This window comes from Sphaeramia orbicularis, chromosome 16 (genome assembly GCF_902148855.1).
Source record: "Sphaeramia orbicularis chromosome 16, fSphaOr1.1, whole genome shotgun sequence".
NCBI lineage: Eukaryota > Metazoa > Chordata > Actinopteri > Kurtiformes > Apogonidae > Sphaeramia > Sphaeramia orbicularis.
Genome location: NC_043972.1, coordinates 61705847 through 61727476, shown reverse-complemented (window position 1 = coordinate 61727476; position 21630 = coordinate 61705847). Strand labels below are relative to the sequence as shown.

The following is a 21630-nucleotide window of genomic DNA, read 5'->3' as shown; positions in this document are numbered from 1 at the left end:
GTTCTGCTAAACCTGTTCTACTAAACCTGCTCTACTAAACTCACCTGTTCTACTAAACCCACCTGTTCTACCTAACCCATCTGTTCTACTAAACCTGTTCTACTAAACCCACCTGTTCTACTAAACCTGTTCTACTAAACCCACCTGTTCTACTAAACTCACCTGTTCTACTAAACCCACCTGTTCTACTAAACTCACCTGTTCTACTATACCCACCTGTTCTACCTAACCCACCTGTTCTACTAAACCTGTTTTACTAAACTCACCTGTTCTACTAAACCCACCTGTTCTACTAAACCTGTTCTACTAAACCCACCTGTTCTACTAAACTCACCTGTTCTACTAAACCCACCTGTTCTACCTAACCCACCTGTTCTACTAAACCTGTTCTACTAAACCCACCTGTTCTACTAAACCCACTTGTTCTACTAAACCTGTTCTACTAAACCCACCTGTTCTACTAAACCCACCTGTTCTACTAAACTCACCTGTTCTACTAAACTAACCTGTTCTACTAAACTCACCTGTTCTACTAAACCCACCTTTTCTACTAAACCTGTTCTACTAAACCCACCTGTTCTACTAAACTCACCTGTTCTACTAAACCTGTTCTACTAAACCTGTTCTACTAAACCCACCTTTTCTACGAAACCTGTTCTACTAAACTCACCTGTTCTACTAAACCTGCTCTACTAAACTCACCTGTTCTACTAAACCTGTTCTACTAAACCTGTTCTACTAAACCTGTTCTACTAAACCCACCTGTTCTCCTAAACCTGTTCCACTAAACCTGTTCTCCTAAACCTTTTCTACTAAACCCACCTTTTCTCCTAAACCTGTTCTACTAAACCTGTTCTCCTAAACCTGTTCTACTAAACTCACCTGTTCTACTAAACCTGTTCTACTAAACCTGCTCTACTAAACCCACCTGTTCTCCTAAACCTGTTCTACTAAACCTGTTCTACTAAACCTGCTCTACTAAACCCACCTGTTCTACTAAACCTGTTCTACTAAACCTGCTCTACTAAACCTGCTCTACTAAACCTGTTCTACTAAACCTGTTCTCCTAAACCTGTTCTACTAAACCCACCTGTTCTACATAACCTGTTCTACTAAACTGTTCTACTAAACCCACCTGTTCTCCTAAACCTGTTCTCCTAAACCTGTTCTACTAAACCTGTTCTACTAAACCTGCTCTACTAAACCCACCTGTTCTCCTAAACCTGTTCTACTAAACCTGTTCTACTAAACCCACCTGTTCTCCTAAACCTGTTCTACTAAACCTGTTCTACTAAACCCACCTGTTCTCCTAAACCTGTTCTCCTAAACCTGTTCTCCTAAACCTGTTCTACTAAACCTGTTCTACTAAACCTGCTCTACTAAACCCACCTGTTCTCCTAAACCTGTTCTACTAAACCTTTTCTACTAAACCCACCTGTTCTCCTAAACCTGTTCTACTAAACCTGTTCTACTAAACCCACCTGTTCTCCTAAACCTGTTCTACTAAACCTTCTCTACTAAACCCACCTGTTCTCCTAAACCTTTTCTACTAAACCTGTTCTACTAAACCTGTTCTACTAAACCTGTTCTCCTAAACCTGTTCTACTAAACCTGTTCTCCTAAACCTTTTCTACTAAACCTTTTCTACTAAACCTGTTCTACTAAACCTGTTCTACTAAACCTGTTCTCCTAAACCTGTTCTACTAAACCTGTTCTACTAAACCTTTTCTACTAAACCTGTTCTACTAAACCTGTTCTACTAAACCTGTTCTACTAAACCTTTTCTACTAAACCTGCTCTACTAAACCCACCTGTTCTCCTAAACCTGTTCTACTAAACCTTCTCTACTAAACCCACCTGTTCTCCTAAACCTGTTCTCCTAAACCTTTTCTACTAAACCTGCTGTACTAAACCTGTTCTACTAAACCTGTTCTACTAAACCTTTTCTACTAAACCTGTTCTCCTAAACCTGTTCTACTAAACCTGTTCTACTAAACCTTTTCTACTAAACCTGTTCTACTAAACCTGTTCTACTAAACCTGTTCTACTAAACCTTTTCTACTAAACCTGTTCTACTAAACCTTTTCTACTAAACCTGCTCTACTAAACCCACCTGTTCTCCTAAACCTGTTCTACTAAACCTGTTCTACTAAACCCACCTGTTCTCCTAAACCTGTTCTACTAAACCTGTTCTACTAAACCCACCTGTTCTACTAAACCTGTTCTACTAAACCTTTTCTACTAAACCTGTTCTACTAAACCTTTTCTACTAAACCTGCTCTACTAAACCCACCTGTTCTCCTAAACCTGTTCTACTAAACCTTCTCTACTAAACCCACCTGTTCTACTAAACCTGTTCTACTAAACCTGTTCTACTAAACCTTTTCTACTAAACCTGCTCTACTAAACCCACCTGTTCTCCTAAACCTGTTCTACTAAACCTTCTCTACTAAACCCACCTGTTCTCCTAAACCTGTTCTCCTAAACCTTTTCTACTAAACCTGCTGTACTAAACCTGTTCTACTAAACCTGTTCTACTAAACCTGTTCTCCTAAACCTTTTCTACTAAACCTTTTCTACTAAACCTTTTCTACTAAACCTGTTCTCCTAAACCTGTTCTACTAAACCTGTTCTACTAAACCTTTTCTACTAAACCTGTTCTACTAAACCTTTTCTACTAAACCTGTTCTACTAAACCTTTTCTACTAACCTGCTCTACTAAACCCACCTGTTCTCCTAAACCTGTTCTACTAAACCTGTTCTACTAAACCCACCTGTTCTCCTAAACCTGTTCTACTAAACCTGTTCTACTAAACCCACCTGTTCTACTAAACCTGTTCTACTAAACCTTTTCTACTAAACCTGTTCTACTAAACCTTTTCTACTAAACCTGCTCTACTAAACCCACCTGTTCTCCTAAACCTGTTCTACTAAACCTTCTCTACTAAACCCACCTGTTCTACTAAACCTGTTCTACTAAACCTGTTCTACTAAACCTTTTCTACTAAACCTGCTCTACTAAACCCACCTGTTCTCCTAAACCTGTTCTACTAAACCTTCTCTACTAAACCCACCTGTTCTCCTAAACCTGTTCTCCTAAACCTTTTCTACTAAACCTGCTGTACTAAACCCACCTGTTCTCCTAAACCTGTTCTCCTAAACCTGCTCTACTAAACCCACCTGTTCTCCTAAACCTGTTCTCCTAAACCTGCTCTACTAAACCCACCTGTTCTCCTAAACCTGTTCTACTAAACCTGCTCTACTAAACCCACCTGTTCTACTAAACCTGTTCTACTAAACCTTTTCTACTAAACTTGCTCTACTAAACCTTTTCTACTAAACCTGCTCTACTAAACCCACCTGTTCTCCTAAACCTGTTCTACTAAACCTTTTCTACTAAACCTGCTGTACTAAACCCACCTGTTCTCCTAAACCTGTTCTCCTAAACCTGTTCTACTAAACCTGCTCTACTAAACCCACCTGTTCTCCTAAACCTGTTCTACTAAACCTGCTCTACTAAACCCACCTGTTCTACTAAACCTGTTCTACTAAACCTTTTCTACTAAACTTGCTCTACTAAACCTTTTCTACTAAACCTGCTCTACTAAACCCACCTGTTCTCCTAAACCTGTTCTACTAAACCTTTTCTACTAAACCTGCTGTACTAAACCCACCTGTTCTCCTAAACCTGTTCTCCTAAACCTGTTCTACTAAACCTGCTCTACTAAACCCACCTGTTCTCCTAAACCTGTTCTACTAAACCTTCTCTACTAAACCCACCTGTTCTACTAAACCTGTTCTACTAAACCTGTTCTACTAAACCTTTTCTACTAAACCTGCTCTACTAAACCCACCTGTTCTACTAAACCTGTTCTACTAAACCTTTTCTACTAAACTTGCTCTACTAAACCTTTTCTACTAAACCTGCTCTACTAAACCCACCTGTTCTCCTAAACCTGTTCTCCTAAACCTTTTCTACTAAACCTGCTGTACTAAACCCACCTGTTCTCCTAAACCTGTTCTACTAAACCTGCTGTACTAAACCCACCTGTTCTCCTAAACCTGTTCTCCTAAACCTGTTCTACTAAACTCACCTTGTAGACGTTGTGTTTCTCACTCAGTGTATCGAAGACGATGTAGATCTCGTTCAGCATGTCCACCACCTGCATGGGTGTGATGTGGATGCAGATCTCATTAAACTTGACCACGTCGCTGAACAGGATGGTCACATCTGGGAACACCTGGGACACACACACACACACACACACATTTATAAACACACAAACACACACACACAAACATACACACACGCACACACACATTTACAAACACACAAACACACACACACAAACATACACACACACATGCACACACACACACACGCGCACACGCACACACACACACACACATTTACAAACACACAAACACACACACATTTACAAACACACAAACACACACACATTTACAAACACACAAACATACACACATTCACAAACACACACACGCGCACACACACATTCACAAACACACACACACACAAACATACACACACATACACATGCACACACACACACGCACACACACACACACACATTTACAAACACACAAACATACACACACACACACACATTTACAAACACACAAACATACACACACACACAGACACATTTACAAACACACAAACACACACACACATTTACAAACACACACACACATTTACAAGCACACACACAAACACACACACACACACATTTTCAAACACACACACACACACATTTACAAACACACACACACATTTACACACACACACACACACACACACACACACACATGGCACCAGTTCACTGACTTGGCCCTCATACGGTTCTCATTCATTCATTCATTCATTCATTCATTCATTCATCTGTCAAAGCCACACACACTTTCTCCTGAACTCATCTACATTTATCCATAACTCCATAGTGAATATCCTCCAGTGCTCAGATCTGTCCTCACTCTGTAAACTGGTTTTTATCGGTGCTAAATGTCCAGGGGAAAAATCTGATATTATTACAGATATTGTCAAACTTGAGTTAAAAATCTTCTTTTTCAAATGTAAATAATATTTCAAAGGAAGTACATGACAGAAGTGAAATGACATGAAGCTACAGAACACATCCTCCTTCTAACGCGGCCCTCTGAGGTCTGCGTTCAAATCAGCCCTTTAACGAGGAACTGGGCGAGCGCTCACTTTCAACCAATGAGCCCAGAAACAGGAGAGCACATTTTGTGTTGGGGTTAACAAACCAATGCACAAACGCATTTTGTGTTGCGTTAGTTGTTAACGAACATAGAGCGAGCCCAGAAACGGGATAGCGCAAAATGTGTTAAATAGACGCATTTTGCGTTGGGCTGGGCTTAACGATTTAACGAACTAGTGCAGAAAGGAGCCCCAGGTTCACTGCTGGAGCTCCAATGACACAGAGCTGGAGGAGGACATCTACTGGTCACTAAGATGAAGTGCAACTGAGACGTGTGGAAGAGTCCAGCTGGTTTCCACTGTGCAGCAGACCTATTTAATGCACAGCACGTCCAGTGGTTCATGGATGGTTTTGGACTGGATGGTCCATGCACGTTCCTGTTGGACTACACTAGATGACTGTGTGTTTGTATGGATACAATAAGAACACTACGAGTAATAATGACAACGATTACTGAAAACTATGATCCTGATTTGGAATGTGTGTATGTGACCCTACATAGATCTGCACTTGTTGTGCTGTGGGACGTTTAAATGTTACTGCTCCGTTCATCACATGTGCTCCACAAACACAGACTGAAGTCCTTTCACCTGGGGTCGGTGCAAACACAGATTAGATGATGGATCTGGAAAAAGGATGTTTGAAGGTTCGTTGGTAAATGGGTGATTGGAAGCACTCAGCTGCTTCATACGTCGCTCAAGTGTGTCGAATGTCACAAGTCACATGACCAAACCACGCCTCGGCGCCGTGCTTCAATACATCTGCTTTATGAGCTACTGTGCATGCACCAGAGCTTCACCTGTGAGCAGAACATCACTGCCCATGTGCAGAACGGATTGTATGAAACGTACACAGTGTGTGGCATCAAGTGAACAGAGTAGATTATCATAGGAATAATAAGTGAATTCTTCCCTTTGGGTGTATATGACAGTTAACTCATGTCCATACCTAACACGTATGACAGTTAACACATGACCATACCTGACATGTATGACAGTTAACTCATGTCCATACGTGACAAGTATGACAGTTAACTCATGTCCATACCTGACATGTCTCCAGTGCAGTGATGCCTTTGGGTGTATGACAGTTAACACATGACCATACCTGACATGTATGACAGTTAACTCATGTCCATACGTGACAAGTATGACAGTTAACTCATGTCCATACCTGACATGTATGACAGTTAACTCATGTCCATACGTGACAAGTATGACAGTTAACTCATGTCCATACCTGACATGTATGACAGGTAAGTCATGTCCATACCTGACATATATGACAGTTAACGCATGTCCATACGTGACAAGTATGACAGTTAACACATGTCCATACCTGACATGTATGACAGTTAACACATGTCCATACATGATATGTATGACAGTTAACTCATGTCCATACCTGACATGTATGACAGGTAACTCATGTCCATACCTGACATGTATGACAGTTAACACATGTCCATACCTGACATGTATGACAGTTAACTCATGTCCATACCTGACATGTATGACAGTTAACTCATGTCCATACCTGACATGTATGACAGTTAACGCATGTCCATACCTGACATGTATGACAGTTAACTCATGTCCATACCTGACATGTATGACAGTTAACTCATGTCCATACCTGACATGTCTCCAGTGCAGTGATGCCTTTGGGTGTATGACAGTTAACTCATTTCCATACCTGACATGTATGACAGTTAACTCATGTCCATACCTGACATGTATGACAGTTAACACATGTCCATACCTTACATGTATGACAGTTAACTCATGTCCATACCTGACATGTATGACAGTTAACACATGTCCATACCTGACATGTATGACAGTTAACTCATGTCCATACCTGACATGTATGACAGTTAACTCATGTCCATACCTGACATGTATGACAGTTAACGCATGTCCACACCTGACATGTATGACAGTTAACTCATGTCCATACCTGACATGTATGACAGTTAACTCATGTCCATACCTGACATGTCTCCAGTGCAGTGATGCCTTTGGGTGTATGACAGTTAACTCATGTCCATACCTGACATGTATGACAGTTAACTCATGTCCATACCTGACATGTATGACAGTTAACACATGTCCATACCTGACATGTATGACAGTTAACTCATGTCCATACCTGACATGTATGACAGTTAACACATGTCCATACCTGACATGTATGACAGTTAACACATGTCCATACCTGACATGTATGACAGTTAACTCATGTTCATACCTGACATGTATGACAGTTAACGCATGTCCACACCTGACATGTATGACAGTTAACTCATGTCCATACCTGACATGTATGACAGTTAACTCATGTCCATACCTGACATGTCTCCAGTGCAGTGATGCCTTTGGGTGTATGACAGTTAACACATGTCCATACCTGACATGTATGACAGTTAACTCATGTCCATACCTGACTTAACTGTCATACATGACAGTTAACTCATGTCCATACCTGACATGTATGACAGTTAACTCATGTCCATACCTGACATGTATGACAGTTAACTCATGTCCATACCTGACATGTCTCCAGTGCAGTGATGCCTTTGGGTGTATGACAGTTAACACATGTCCATACCTGACATGTATGACAGTTAACTCATGTCCATACCTGACATGTCTCCAGTGCAGTGATGCCTTTGGGTGTATGACAGTTAACACATGTCCATACCTGACATGTATGACAGTTAACTCATGTCCATACCTGACATGTATGACAGTTAACTCATGTCCATACCTGACATGTATGACAGTTAACTCATGTCCATACCTGACATGTATGACAGTTAACTCATGTCCATACCTGACATGTCTCCAGTGCAGTGATGCCTTTGGGTGTATGACAGTTAACACATGTCCATACCTGACATGTATGACAGTTAACTCATGTCCATACCTGACATGTCTCCAGTGCAGTGATGCCTTTGCGGAGGCGGTCGGCCACAGCTTTGGGGATCATGGCGTACAGCAGAGAGTCTCCTCTCTTCTTCTCTTCATCCAGTTTCTTGATGATTTCCTGCAGCTGAGCGTACTTCTGTTGTTCCTACAGGGTCATAAATGGCACACAGGAGTCTACAGTTACAGTCTCACCTCTATTAAAGATCCAAAATCCTTCTGTGCCTTTTCTAACCCTATTAATCAGGGTTCTCAAACTCCTGTTCTTTCAGGTTCCACATTCAGTCTGATTCGATCTGCAGTGGACTGAACCAGTAAAATAAGAACAGAAGAACCGATAAATAATGACAACTGACAATTTATGTCTGTGTTTGAGTGAAAAAACAAACACTAAATTATGAAAATACTTACTTTTATAAACTATGTAAATAACCTGAAAAAACTGAAATTTCTTCATTTAAAATCAGTGTAATTTCCTGGATTCACCTGCGAACACACACCTCTGACATTTTCTGCGCTCACAGCTGAATATGAATGTGACAGGACTTGTGCTACTCTGTTCCAAGGCCACCTGATGTCCTGGTCCAGTCTGAGACCCAGTGATGCTGAAGCTCTGGACCACAGGTGTCAAACATGCATCCCGGGCCCAAATCCAGCCCACCAAAGGGTCCAGTCCGGCCCACCAAAGGGTCCAGTCCGGCCCACCAAAGGGTCCAGTCCGGCCCATCAAAGGGTCCAGTCCGGCCCACCAAAGGGTCCAGTCCGGCCCACCAAAGGGCCCAAATCCAGCCCACCAAAGGGTCCAGTCCGGCCCACCAAAGGGTCCAGTCCGGCCCACCAAAGGGTCCAGTCCGGCCCATCAAAGGGTCCAGTCCGGCCCACCAAAGGGTCCAGTCCGGCCCACCAAAGGGCCCAAATCCAGCCCACCAAAGGGTCCAGTCCGGCCCACCAAAGGGTCCAGTCCGGCCCTGGACATGAGTTTGTGAAATGCATAAATTCCCCTCAGATGTGCCCAGTCCTGTTAGTTCAGTTCCACATTCAGACCAGTTCAGTCTGCAGTGGACAGGACCAGTCCAGTACTATCAAAATAACAGAAATAATGACAACTGAATATGTTTCTGTTTGGAAATGGAAATATTTTTATGTATTTACACTAAAACAAAGTAGAATTTTGGAAAAAATGTGAATAACCTGAACAAATCTGAACAACCTGAAATGTGTGAACAGAAGTCAGTACAGTTTGAATAATATTCTGTCTGTTCTTAAATGTTTGGTGTAGATCCACTGGGATCTGTCAGTTCTAATGAACATGTGGAAATGAGAAACTGAGGCAGAATAGTGTTCAAATGACACTGATGTGTTCAGTTCATTCATGTTATTCACATGGATTGAAAGGACAGTTTGTAGATGGAAACCTGTTCATAAGGTAAATGTACTTTTTTTGTTCTAAAACAGAACATTTTGGAGTTGACATTATTCCTATATTATTCTGTTATTGGTTGGGTCCACTGCAGATGGACTTTAGCTGAATGTGGAACTGAACTAGCATGAGTGTGACGGCGGTGCTCTGCAGATTAAAGGCTTTTGGAGGTTTTCCTTCACCTGGTCCAGGGCCAGTTGCAGTTCGGCTGACTGTTGCGTTCCTGCTAAAATCAGCTCTCTGCTGGAGTCGTGCAGGTTCAGATCATTGACGTACACTCCCATCTTTATCATGTCCTCCACTGTCTCGATACTGCAAAACACAAAGAGCACAGAACAGACAGGTGGAACCAAAGGAAAACCAGGTGTAAATGCAGTGGGTTGGAAAGCTCTGCCTCTTTCATTTCAGAGTCAGTCCCCCCTCCTCAGTGTTTGGTTTGTGTGGGTCTGTATGCACACGGTCGGATGGTGCTTTTATCAAACTGTGGGGTGTGTTGTCATTGGTACATCAACTTGTACAGCTTCAAATACAAGGAGCTACGACCTGGGTAACATTTGTCCTCTGTTCTCATGACCAGTGGATCTAAGTATTGGAATCTTAACCCATAAAGACTCTATGCTACTTTGTGTCAATTTTTCTCTAGTTAACATTTCTCAAGTGATTTATCTTCCATTTATTGTAATATTATCCTCTGTGTTTTGCTTTTTTCACTGTAAATCATGTATTTTCCTGTATTTACTTTCCTATATTTTATTTAGATTTCATGAAAACTCAGAGTAAATTCAATATTATTAATATTAACAGAAACACAAGAAATAGAAGAAAAAGGGACATTCTGTTTCTTTTACTTTCATAAATATCTTGTACATAATTGAATGCTGTTTTATCCATCTATACTGTCTGTATTATGTCATGTTTTTTTTTATTCATTTTTTCCCTTTCTTTTTTTCTCTTTTTTTTCCTTCATATGTTTTTAAAGGTACAGGTTTAAGGTGATCATGTTTATCCCCCCCCCCCCCCCCCCCCATGTAGAACCAGCCTTGATCTGTGCATACTTAAAAAACAAAACCATTACTTACATTTACTAATTCCAATTTAAATTCCTAATGACTTTTTGGACTCTTGGTGTTAATAAAGCTCCACCTCCTGCAGATTTTCATATTTTGGTGAAGTGTGTTTTTTTTTTCCTTGGGAACACAGTGCATGTGTATCTTGTTTTTTTTTTTTGTTTTTTTGGGTTTTTTTTGTTTTTTTCGTATTGCATGTGTATGTTGAATCCACACTATCCGATCCTAAATAAATGTGCTTCCATCTTACATGGGCGTCCCCAGGAAGATGAGTGAGTCCCACTGGGGCACATATTTCATCTGACCCTTCAGGTGCAGAGGTTTCTTCGGAGGTTCCCGCATGTCCTCGAAGATGGTCTCACTGCATTTACCTAAACACACCAGGAAAGACACGGACACACAACTGCCTTTAGGGACGCATGTCAGAGCCCAGACCACAGGTGTCAAACATGTGGCCCCCAGCCCACCAAAGGGTCCAGTCCGGCCCACCAAAGGGTCCAGTCCAGCCCACCAAAGGGTCCAGTCCGGCCCACCAAAGGGTCCAGTCCGGCCCACCAAAGGGTCCAGTCCAGCCCACCAAAGGGTCCAGTCCAGCCCACGGGATGAACTTGGATAGTGTAAAACTTACACTGAAGATATACTCAACCAAGAGTGTTGAACTAGTTTTAGTTCAGGTTCCACATACAGACTATTGTGATCTCAAGTACAACAATCACAAAAAAAACTCTAAATAATGACTCCAAATTTTCTTCTTGGTTTAATGTGAAAAAAAATATCATGTTATGCTGATGAATAATGACAACTTCAAAATGTTCTCCTTGTTATAGTGCAAAAACTAAAATTAAATTATGAAAATATTTACATGAACAAATTATCATTTAACCGTAAAATGAGAATAACCTGAAATGTCTCAAGAAAATTGAATGCAATTTTAACAATATTCTAATAATAATAATAAAAGCGTCTGTAGTTACCGGTGACTGTTTGGAAGGCCATAATAAAAGCGTCTGTAGTTACCGGTGACTGTCTGGAAGGCCATAATAAAAGCGTCTGTAGTTACCGGTGACTGTCTGGAAGGCCATAATAAAAGCGTCTGTAGTTACCGGTGACTGTTTGGAAGGCCATAATAAAAGCGTCTGTAGTTACCGGTGACTGTTTGGAAGGCCATAATAAAAGCGTCTGTAGTTACCGGTGACTGTCTGGAAGGCCATAATAAAAGCGTCTGTATTTACCGGTGACTGTTTGGAAGGCCATAATAAAAGCGTCTGTAGTTACCGGTGACTGTCTGGAAGGCCATAATAAAAGCGTCTGTAGTTACCGGTGACTGTCTGGAAGGCCATAATAAAAGCGTCTGTATTTACCGGTGACTGTTTGGAAGGCCATAATAAAAGCGTCTGTAGTTACCGGTGACTGTTTGGAAGGCCATAATAAAAGCGTCTGCATTTACCGGTGACTGTTTGGAAGGCCATAATAAAAGCGTCTGTAGTTACCGGTGACTGTCTGGAAGGCCATAATAAAAGCGTCTGTAGTTACCGGTGACTGTTTGGAAGGCCATAATAAAAGCGTCTGTAGTTACCGGTGACTGTCTGGAAGGCCATAATAAAAGCGTCTGTAGTTACCGGTGACTGTCTGGAAGGCCATAATAAAAGCGTCTGTAGTTACCGGTGACTGTTTGGAAGGCCATAATAAAAGCGTCTGTAGTTACCGGTGACTGTCTGGAAGGCCATAATAAAAGCGTCTGTAGTTACCGGTGACTGTCTGGAAGGCCAAAATAAAAGCGTCTGTAGTTACCGGTGACTGTCTGGAAGGCCATAATAAAAGCGTCTGTAGTTACCGGTGACTGTCTGGAAGGCCATAATAAAAGTGTCTGTAGTTACCGGTGACTGTTTGGAAGGCCATAATAAAAGCGTCTGTAGTTACCGGTGACTGTCTGGAAGGCCATAATAAAAGCGTCTGTAGTTACCGGTGACTGTTTGGAAGGCCATAATAAAAGCGTCTGTAGTTACCGGTGACTGTCTGGAAGGCCATAATAAAAGCGTCTGTAGTTACCGGTGACTGTCTGGAAGGCCATAATAAAAGCGTCTGTATTTACCGGTGACTGTTTGGAAGGCCATAATAAAAGCGTCTGTAGTTACCGGTGACTGTTTGGAAGGCCATAATAAAAGCGTCTGTAGTTACCGGTGACTGTTTGGAAGGCCATAATAAAAGCGTCTGCATTTACCGGTGACTGTTTGGAAGGCCATAATAAAAGCGTCTGTAGTTACCGGTGACTGTCTGGAAGGCCATAATAAAAGCGTCTGTAGTTACCGGTGACTGTCTGGAAGGCCATAATAAAAGCGTCTGTATTTACCGGTGACTGTTTGGAAGGCCATAATAAAAGCGTCTGTAGTTACCGGTGACTGTTTGGAAGGCCATAATAAAAGCGTCTGTATTTACCGGTGACTGTTGGAAGGCCATAATAAAAGCGTCTGTAGTTACCGGTGACTGTTTGGAAGGCCATAATAAAAGCGTCTGTAGTTACCGGTGACTGTTTGGAAGGCCATAATAAAAGTGTCTGTAGTTACCGGTGACTGTTTGGAAGGCTAACAGCTCTATGTCCTCTCCTCCAGAGTTGGCAGAGCTGTTGTACTGGGTCAGAGCGCTGCTGTACTCCTGGTCTGTGCCCTTCAACTCCTCTACTGCCTTGGACTCTGGAGGGGGGGGGGCAAACAGTGGAGGATGGACAGAAGGACAGACGGATGAAAGACCAGAATGAGCATCAACATGAGGATAAACAACAGAACAATACATATGGACCATGCAGAAGAAATGAGCAGAAGATGCTTCTGTATGCTGACGGCTGTGTACCAGTGGAATCCAAACTGGACCTCCACAGACGTTCCATCCCTCAGAATGAGAACATGCTGCAGTGTGAAGGCCTGTCCTCTGTCTGCTTCCCTCTTGGTTCTGTCGTTCTCCAGTGGAACTCAAACACATGGGGCCTGAAGGACTCAGATCCCACAGAACAGGCGCTCATGTGCTGCCTGCTCTAAAATATGTGTGTGCTGTTGGTTTGTATGTCACAGGTGATCAGCCCAGATTTCCTGCACAAATGACAGCAGCTGTAAAGTCTTATAGACCGCCCCAATTAAATGTGGATTTTGTGTGTGCTACCGGTCGTCATGGAGACAGTAGACTGTCCAAACTGCTGTGGGATACGCCAGCACTAATGAATCTGCAGTAGTTCTTTTCCACTTTGTCTGTTGTTGTTTATCAGTGGTGAAGTGTGTTATTAGTCAAATAAATAAACTCTGACAGAAGCCATTTTAGTCATTTTGTATGATTTTTTGTTGTTGTTGTTGTTTTTAATATTAGCGGAACCAATAGGGTCTTTTACTCTTTTAGTCTGCATTGGTATTTATTGATTATTTATTGTTGATTATTTAAATGCATTTAGTCGTAGTTGTGTTCAATAGTCCTGTATTTGTGCACTGATTTATTTCTGTTTGTCACATTGCACTGTGGATGTGGGCTGATGTCTGTGGTCAGCTGCAAACCAACGGCCTGTAGGGGATAAATAAAGTTTTCTGAATCTGAATCTGAATAAATACCTTCTGTCTGTATGGTGAACAAAAACTGTGAAGTCCGTGGGCATGAGAGAAAACCCTTCACATCAGAGTTCATACAGAAGGATCAGGAGTCCAGACACAACACTGTGTGTGTGTGCGTGTGTGTGTGTGTGTGTGTGTGTGTGTGCGTGTGTGTGTGTGTGTCTGTGTGTGTGTGTGGGGGGGGGTCGTATGTCTCAAATTCTTATCATTTTTTCTTCTGTCATTCCATAAATGTTGCTGTGATCTGATCAGATTGTAAATAAGAATCTGTTCTTCATTGCTTGCCTGGGTAAATAAAGGTTAAATAAATAAAATACGATTGGTTCTCTGCGTTGTGCCTAAGCCCCGCCTCCTCGCCACAACTACTGCAGCCAGTTTTGCACAAAGTTCAAACCTGCCTTTCAGAAGCACTAAATATAGACACAGAATCAGCCACTGCAACCAGTTCCAGGTTTGGTCAATCACATTGCACGCACTAAATAAATATTTGCATTTACTCCTCCCACTAATTTAGTGTGTTCTGTCAGAAACGCCCACATTTCATATTCATCAGGACAAACACTCAATGGGCTGGAGCAGCGGTTTGGTCCATCTGAGACACAGACCTGGGTGTGTCCTGTTCACAGACCAGCTTCAACGGGTTTTTGCATGTGCAGTCGAGTTAGTGCATGTTTTTACACGTGCATGTGCAGTCGAGTTAGTGCATGTTTTTACACGTGCATGTGCAGTCGAGTTAGTGCATGTTTTTACACGTGCATGTGCAGTCGAGTTAGTGCATGTTTTTACATGTGCATGTGCAGTCAAGTTTGTGCATGTTTTTACTCATGCATGTGCAGTCAAGTTAGTGCATGTTTTTACTCGTGCATGTGCAGTCGAATTAGTGCATGTTTTTACTCGTGCATGTGCAGTCGAGTTCGTGCATGTTTTTACTTGTGCATGTGCAGTCGAGTTAGTGCATGTTTTTACACGTGCATGTGCAGTCGAGTTTGTGCATGTTTTTACACGTGCATGTGCAGTCAAGTTAGTGCATGTTTTTACTCGTGCATGTGCAGTCGAGTTAGTGCATGTTTTCACTCATGCATGTGCAGTCGAGTTTGTGCATGTTTTTACACGTGCATGTGCAGTCGAGTTTGTGCATGTTTTTACACGTGCATGTGCAGTCGAGTTTGTGCATGTTTTTACATGTGCATGTGCAGTCGAGTTTGTGCATGTTTTTACTCATGCATGTGCAGTCGAGTTAGTGCATGTTTTTACTCGTGCATGTGCAGTCGAATTAGTGCATGTTTTTACTCGTGCATGTGCAGTCGAGTTCGTGCATGTTTTTACTTGTGCATGTGCAGTCGAGTTAGTGCATGTTTTTACACGTGCATGTGCAGTCGAGTTAGTGCATGTTTTTACACGTGCATGTGCAGTCGAGTTAGTGCATGTTTTTACACGTGCATGTGCAGTCGAGTTAGTGCATGTTTTTACACGTGCATGTGCAGTCGAGTTTGTGCATGTTTTTACTCGTGCATGTGCAGTCGAGTTAGTGCATGTTTTTACTCGTGCATGTGCAGTCGAATTAGTGCATGTTTTTACTCGTGCATGTGCAGTCGAGTTCGTGCATGTTTTTACTTGTGCATGTGCAGTCGAGTTAGTGCATGTTTTCACTCATGCATGTGCAGTCAAGTTTGTGCATGTTTTTACACGTGCATGTGCAGTCGAGTTAGTGCATGTTTTTACACGTGCATGTGCAGTTGAGTTAGTGCATGTTTTCACTCATGCATGTGCAGTCGAGTTTGTGCATGTTTTTACACGTGCATGTGCAGTCGAGTTTGTGCATGTTTTTACACGTGCATGTGCAGTCGAGTTTGTGCATGTTTTTACACGTGCATGTGCAGTCGAGTTTGTGCATGTTTTTACACGTGCAAACCTTTAGTAAATCAGGCCTAAATGTGAATTGTAACTCTGCAGATGTTTGATTCTTCAGAATGACAAAGTGCTGCAGTGTGGAAGTCTGTACCTCTTTCTTCTTCCCTCTTGGTTTTCTCGTTCTCTTCTTTCTCCTCCGGCTCTTCTTTGCTCAGTTTGGGGATGTTGACCTTCTGCTTACTTTCCACCACTGCTTTAGACAGCAGCTCAAACACATTATTCAGGTGGGTGTAGATCTGAGGATACAAACAGGCAGCTGGAGTCACTGATGACACACTAACGGACAAGAAGGTTCTATTGTGGAATATTATGTTCCATCACATGACATCACTTTAAGAAGGATCAACTCAAATGTAAAAGTCATTGAAATGGCAATGGAGTTCATGTTCAGTCAAATACTCATTTGGACATCATTTATATTCAAATGTGTTACTGTGTTAATAACATTAACACTAAACACCCTTCAAACAGAGTTTACTTTTTACATGTGCTTTGGTTTGGTTACTTAAAGAAACACATATTTCCAACCTTATCCCTCTGGTATCCCGTCCACCAAGGTCTTTACTAAACACCAAGTGTGCAATTTTTCACACACTTGTGGAATAATGTCAATTTTTTTTCATACAGTTTGTTTTTAATTCTTTTACACTTTTTTCTATTTCATCAACTTGAGCCGTAAATAAAAATACCAAATACTCAATAATTGTCACATTTTTTTTAACCCTTTAAATGCCGTGTTTGTAATGGAAACAAACCATTTTTTGGTGCAAAAAACAAAAAAAATATTTTTTTCAATATACTCCATAAAAGTGGATCACATATTATTAGATTTTTTCATCCTGGCATATGCCAATGATTAACTCCAACACTGGTTAATTTGCATTATTATTATTTTTGGCACTAGGTCAAATGTTCAAAAATACTAGCATCTGTCACCAAGTGTGCATAAAATGCACACCTATAAATCCAACTATTAAATATTATATATTGATTTATTTTTCTGCTCTAATTTGATTTTATTTTAGTAAATCCAGGTCAGTCCTAATCATACAGATCAAATGTTAGAAACAGTGCGTTTTATGCACACTTGGCAGACAGATGCTAGTCTGCTCATTTTCTTTTGTTTACAATGTGCACATTTGAGTTGGTGGACAGAATTTTAAAGATCATGCACAAATGAACAACTTTTGAATTCTAACCTTATTTAAATTGTGAAAAATAATCTGAAGTTTTTTAACACGAAGTGCAAAGTGTGCGTAAAAGGCACAGCCGGATACTGGAGGGTTAAGTAAAGTAAATCTTCCACAGTGGAACAAACACTGTTGTTTACTGGCTACATTGTTCTGTTTGTTAGGAAGTCATACGGTGGACGTACATGTTCTTATAAATCAACTTTTATAAAAAACACTTCTCTCCTCGTGAAAAGACCGTAAACTTTATGACGTATATGAATATGAGTGCTTTAACATGTAAATTCTGATTAAATATCATCAACAGTTATTTACAGGGATGCTTATTAATGTATTATTTAACTTGGATAATAATTTTGACTGCATTAACTAACACTAATTAATGTAAATATTGCATAAATTAACCCAGTAAATGATACGTACTGACACTGAATGAACCTTAACCGAGGACAATTCATGTTTATTTTTGTGTAACACAAGTTTATTCATCAGATGATTTGAACTGTATTCATCCCCTCAGGGAAATTTAACTGTATGATAAATATGTAAAGTCCAACTCCACAGTCGGAGCAGGCGGTACAATTAAACACAGGAAATCAAGAGAATGGAATGTCTGATTATAGAAATAATGGAAAAGCTCATGCCTAACTTTGCATCGGCACCTGTAGAAAACGATAACTCAGTCCAACTGTTACTGCGTGTATAAAGTGTAACTACTGGAACCAATATTAATGTTCCTTCACCTGACATACCAGCACATGTTTAACTTCTACTTCAAACTTCTGGCTCCAGTGGTTCATTTATGGATCCTCAGTGTAAAGTGTTTGACTTAATCCAGTGTTTGGTTTGATGGTTGCAGAAGTTCCCCTCCTCCACTCACATTACCATGAACTCCAACATGGGTCAGACCACAGTGAACTCTAATCTAATCTAATCTAATCTGGTCTAATCTAATCTAATCTAATCTAATCTAATCTAATCTAATCTGGTCTAATCTAATCTAATCTAATCTAATCTAATCTGGTCTGGTCTAATCTAATCTAATCTGGTCTAATCTAATCTAATCTGGTCTAATCTAATCTATTCTAATCTGGTCTAATCTAATCTAATCTGGTCTAATCTAATCTAATCTGGTCTAATCTAATCTATTCTAATCTGGTCTAATCTAATCTAATCTGGTCTAATCTTATCTAATCTGGTCTAATCTAATCTAATCTGGTCTAAACTAATCTAATCTGGTCTAATCTAATCTAATCTAATCTGGTCTAATCTAATCTAATCTGGTCTAATCTAATCAAATCTAATCTGGTCTAATCTAATCTAATCTAATCTAATCTGGTCTAATCTAATCTAATCTAATCTGGTCTAATCTAATCGTCCACTCATGTTGTCCCATCTGAACTCTAACATAGGTCGGACCAGAGTGAACTCTAAAATAATCTAATCTGGTCTAATCTAATCTGATCTAATCTAATCTAATATGATCTAATCTAATCTAATCTTCCACTCATGTTGTCCCATATGAACTCCAACATAGGTCCGACCAGAGTGAACTCTAAACTAATCTAATCTGGTCTAATATAATCTGATCTAATCTAATCTAATCTAATCTGATCTAATCTAATCTAATCTAATCTTCCACTCATGTTGTCCCATATGAACTCCAACATAGGTCCGACCAGAGTGAACTCTAAACTAATCTAATCTGGTCTAATCTAATTTAATCTAATCTGATCTAATCTAATCTAACATGGTTCCACTCACGTTGTCCCAGCTGAACTCGAGCATTGGTCGGACCAGAGTGAACTCTAATCTAATCTAATCTAATCTGGTCTAATCTAATCTAATCTAATCTAATCTACTGTAATCTAATCTAATCTGATCTAATCTAATCTAATCTGTTCCACTCACATTGTCCCAGCTGAACTCAAGCATTGGTCAAACATGAGTGAACTCTAATATAATCTAATCTGGTCTATTCTAATCTAATCTAATATAATCTAATCTTCCACTCATGTTGTCCCATCTGAACTCCAACATAGGTCCGACCAGAGTGAACTCTAAACTAATCTAATCTGGTCTAATCTAATCTAATCTGATCTAATCTAATCTAACATGGTTCCACTCACGTTGTCCCATCTGAACTCGAGCATTGGACGGACCAGAGTGAACTCTAATCTAATCTATTCTGGTCTAATCTAATCTAATCTAATCTTGTCTAATCTAATCTAATCTAATCTAATCTAATCTAACATGTTCCACTCACATTGTCCCATCTGAACTCAAGCATTGGTCAGGCCAGAGTGAACTCTAATCTAATCTAATCTGGTCTAATCTAATCTAATCTTGTCTAATCTAATCTAATCTAACATGTTCCACTCACATTGTCCCAGCTGAACTCAAGCATTGGTCAGACCAGAGTGAACTCTAATCTAATCTAATCTGGTCTAATCTAATCTAATCTTCCACTCATGTTGTCCCATCTGAACTCCAACATAGGTCCGACCAGAGTGAACTCTAAACTAATCTAATCTGGTCTAATCTAATTTAATCTAATCTGATCTAATCTAATCTAACATGGTTCCACTCATGTTGTCCCATCTGAACTCGAGCATTGGACGGACCAGAGTGAACTCTAATCTAATCTATTCTGGTCTAATCTAATCTAATCTAATCTTGTCTAATCTAATCTAATCTAACATGTTCCACTCACATTGTCCCATCTGAACTCAAGCATTGGTCAGACCAGAGTGAACTCTAATCTAATCTAATCTGGTCTAATCTAATCTAATCTAATCTAATCTTGTCTAATCTAATCTAATCTAACATGTTCCACTCACATTGTCCCAGCTGAACTCAAGCATTGGTCAGACCAGAGTGAACTCTAATCTAATCTAATCTGGTCTAATCTAATCTAATCTTCCACTCATGTTGTCCCATCTGAACTCCAACATAGGTCCGACCAGAGTGAACTCTAAACTAATCTAATCTGGTCTAATCTAATTTAATCTAATCTGATCTAATCTAATCTAACATGGTTCCACTCACGTTGTCCCAGCTGAACTCGAGCATTGGTCGGACCAGAGTGAACTCTAATCTAATCTAATCTAATCTGGTCTAATCTAATCTAATCTACTGTAATCTAATCTAATCTGATCTAATCTAATCTAATCTAATCTAATCTAATCTAATCTGTTCCACTCACATTGTCCCAGCTGAACTCAAGCATTGGTCAAACATGAGTGAACTCTAATATAATCTAATCTGGTCTATTCTAATCTAATCTAATCTAATTTTCCACTCATGTTGTCCCATCTGAACTCCAACATAGGTCCGACCAGAGTGAACTCTAAACTAATCTAATCTGGTCTAATCTAATCTAATCTGATCTAATCTAATCTAACATGGTTCCACTCACGTTGTCCCATCTGAACTCGAGCATTGGACGGACCAGAGTGAACTCTAATCTAATCTATTCTGGTCTAATCTAATCTAATCTAATCTAATCTTGTCTAATCTAATCTAATCTAACATGTTCCACTCACATTGTCCCATCTGAACTCAAGCATTGGTCAGACCAGAGTGAACTCTAATCTAATCTAATCTGGTCTAATCTAATCTAATCTAATCTTGTCTAATCTAATCTAATCTAACATGTTCCACTCACATTGTCCCAGCTGAACTCAAGCATTGGTCAGACCAGAGTGAACTCTAATCTAATCTAATCTGGTCTAATCTAATCTAATCTAATCTTGTCTAATCTAATCTAATCTAACATGTTCCACTCACATTGTCCCAGCTGAACTCAAGCATTGGTCAGACCAGAGTGAACTCTAATCTAATCTAATCTGGTCTAATCTAATCTAATCTTCCACTCATGTTGTCCCATCTGAACTCCAACATAGGTCCGACCAGAGTGAACTCTAAACTAATCTAATCTGGTCTAATCTAATTTAATCTAATCTGATCTAATCTAATCTAACATGGTTCCACTCACGTTGTCCCAGCTGAACTCGAGCATTGGTCGGACCAGAGTGAACTCTAATCTAATCTAATCTAATCTAACATGTTCCACTCACATTGTCCCATCTGAACTCAAGCATTGGTCGGACCGGAGTGAACTCTAATCTAATCTAATCTAATCTAATATGGTCTAATCTAATCTAATCTAATCTAATCTAATCTGGTCTAATCTAATCTAATCTAACATGTTCCACTCACATTGTCCAAGATGAACTCAAGCATTGGTCAAACAAGAGTGAACTCTAATATAATCTAATCTGGT

The 21630-nt window shown here is 40.3% G+C and overlaps 1 protein-coding gene across 1 annotated transcript in view; it reads right to left on the bottom strand.

The window, feature by feature from the left end:
* LOC115435861 (soluble guanylate cyclase 88E-like) overlaps window positions 1-21630 on the bottom strand; it is a 70714-nt gene that overhangs the window by 35580 nt on the left and 13504 nt on the right. Inside the window, exons 6-11 of the mRNA XM_030158469.1 lie at window positions 16247-16391; window positions 13219-13344; window positions 10905-11025; window positions 9770-9899; window positions 8169-8315; window positions 4095-4241 (exon numbers count right to left, since the gene is read on the bottom strand). Of these exons, the coding sequence (XP_030014329.1) occupies window positions 4095-4241; window positions 8169-8315; window positions 9770-9899; window positions 10905-11025; window positions 13219-13344; window positions 16247-16391 (816 nt within the window). The remainder of the gene's footprint in view (window positions 1-4094; window positions 4242-8168; window positions 8316-9769; window positions 9900-10904; window positions 11026-13218; window positions 13345-16246; window positions 16392-21630) is intronic.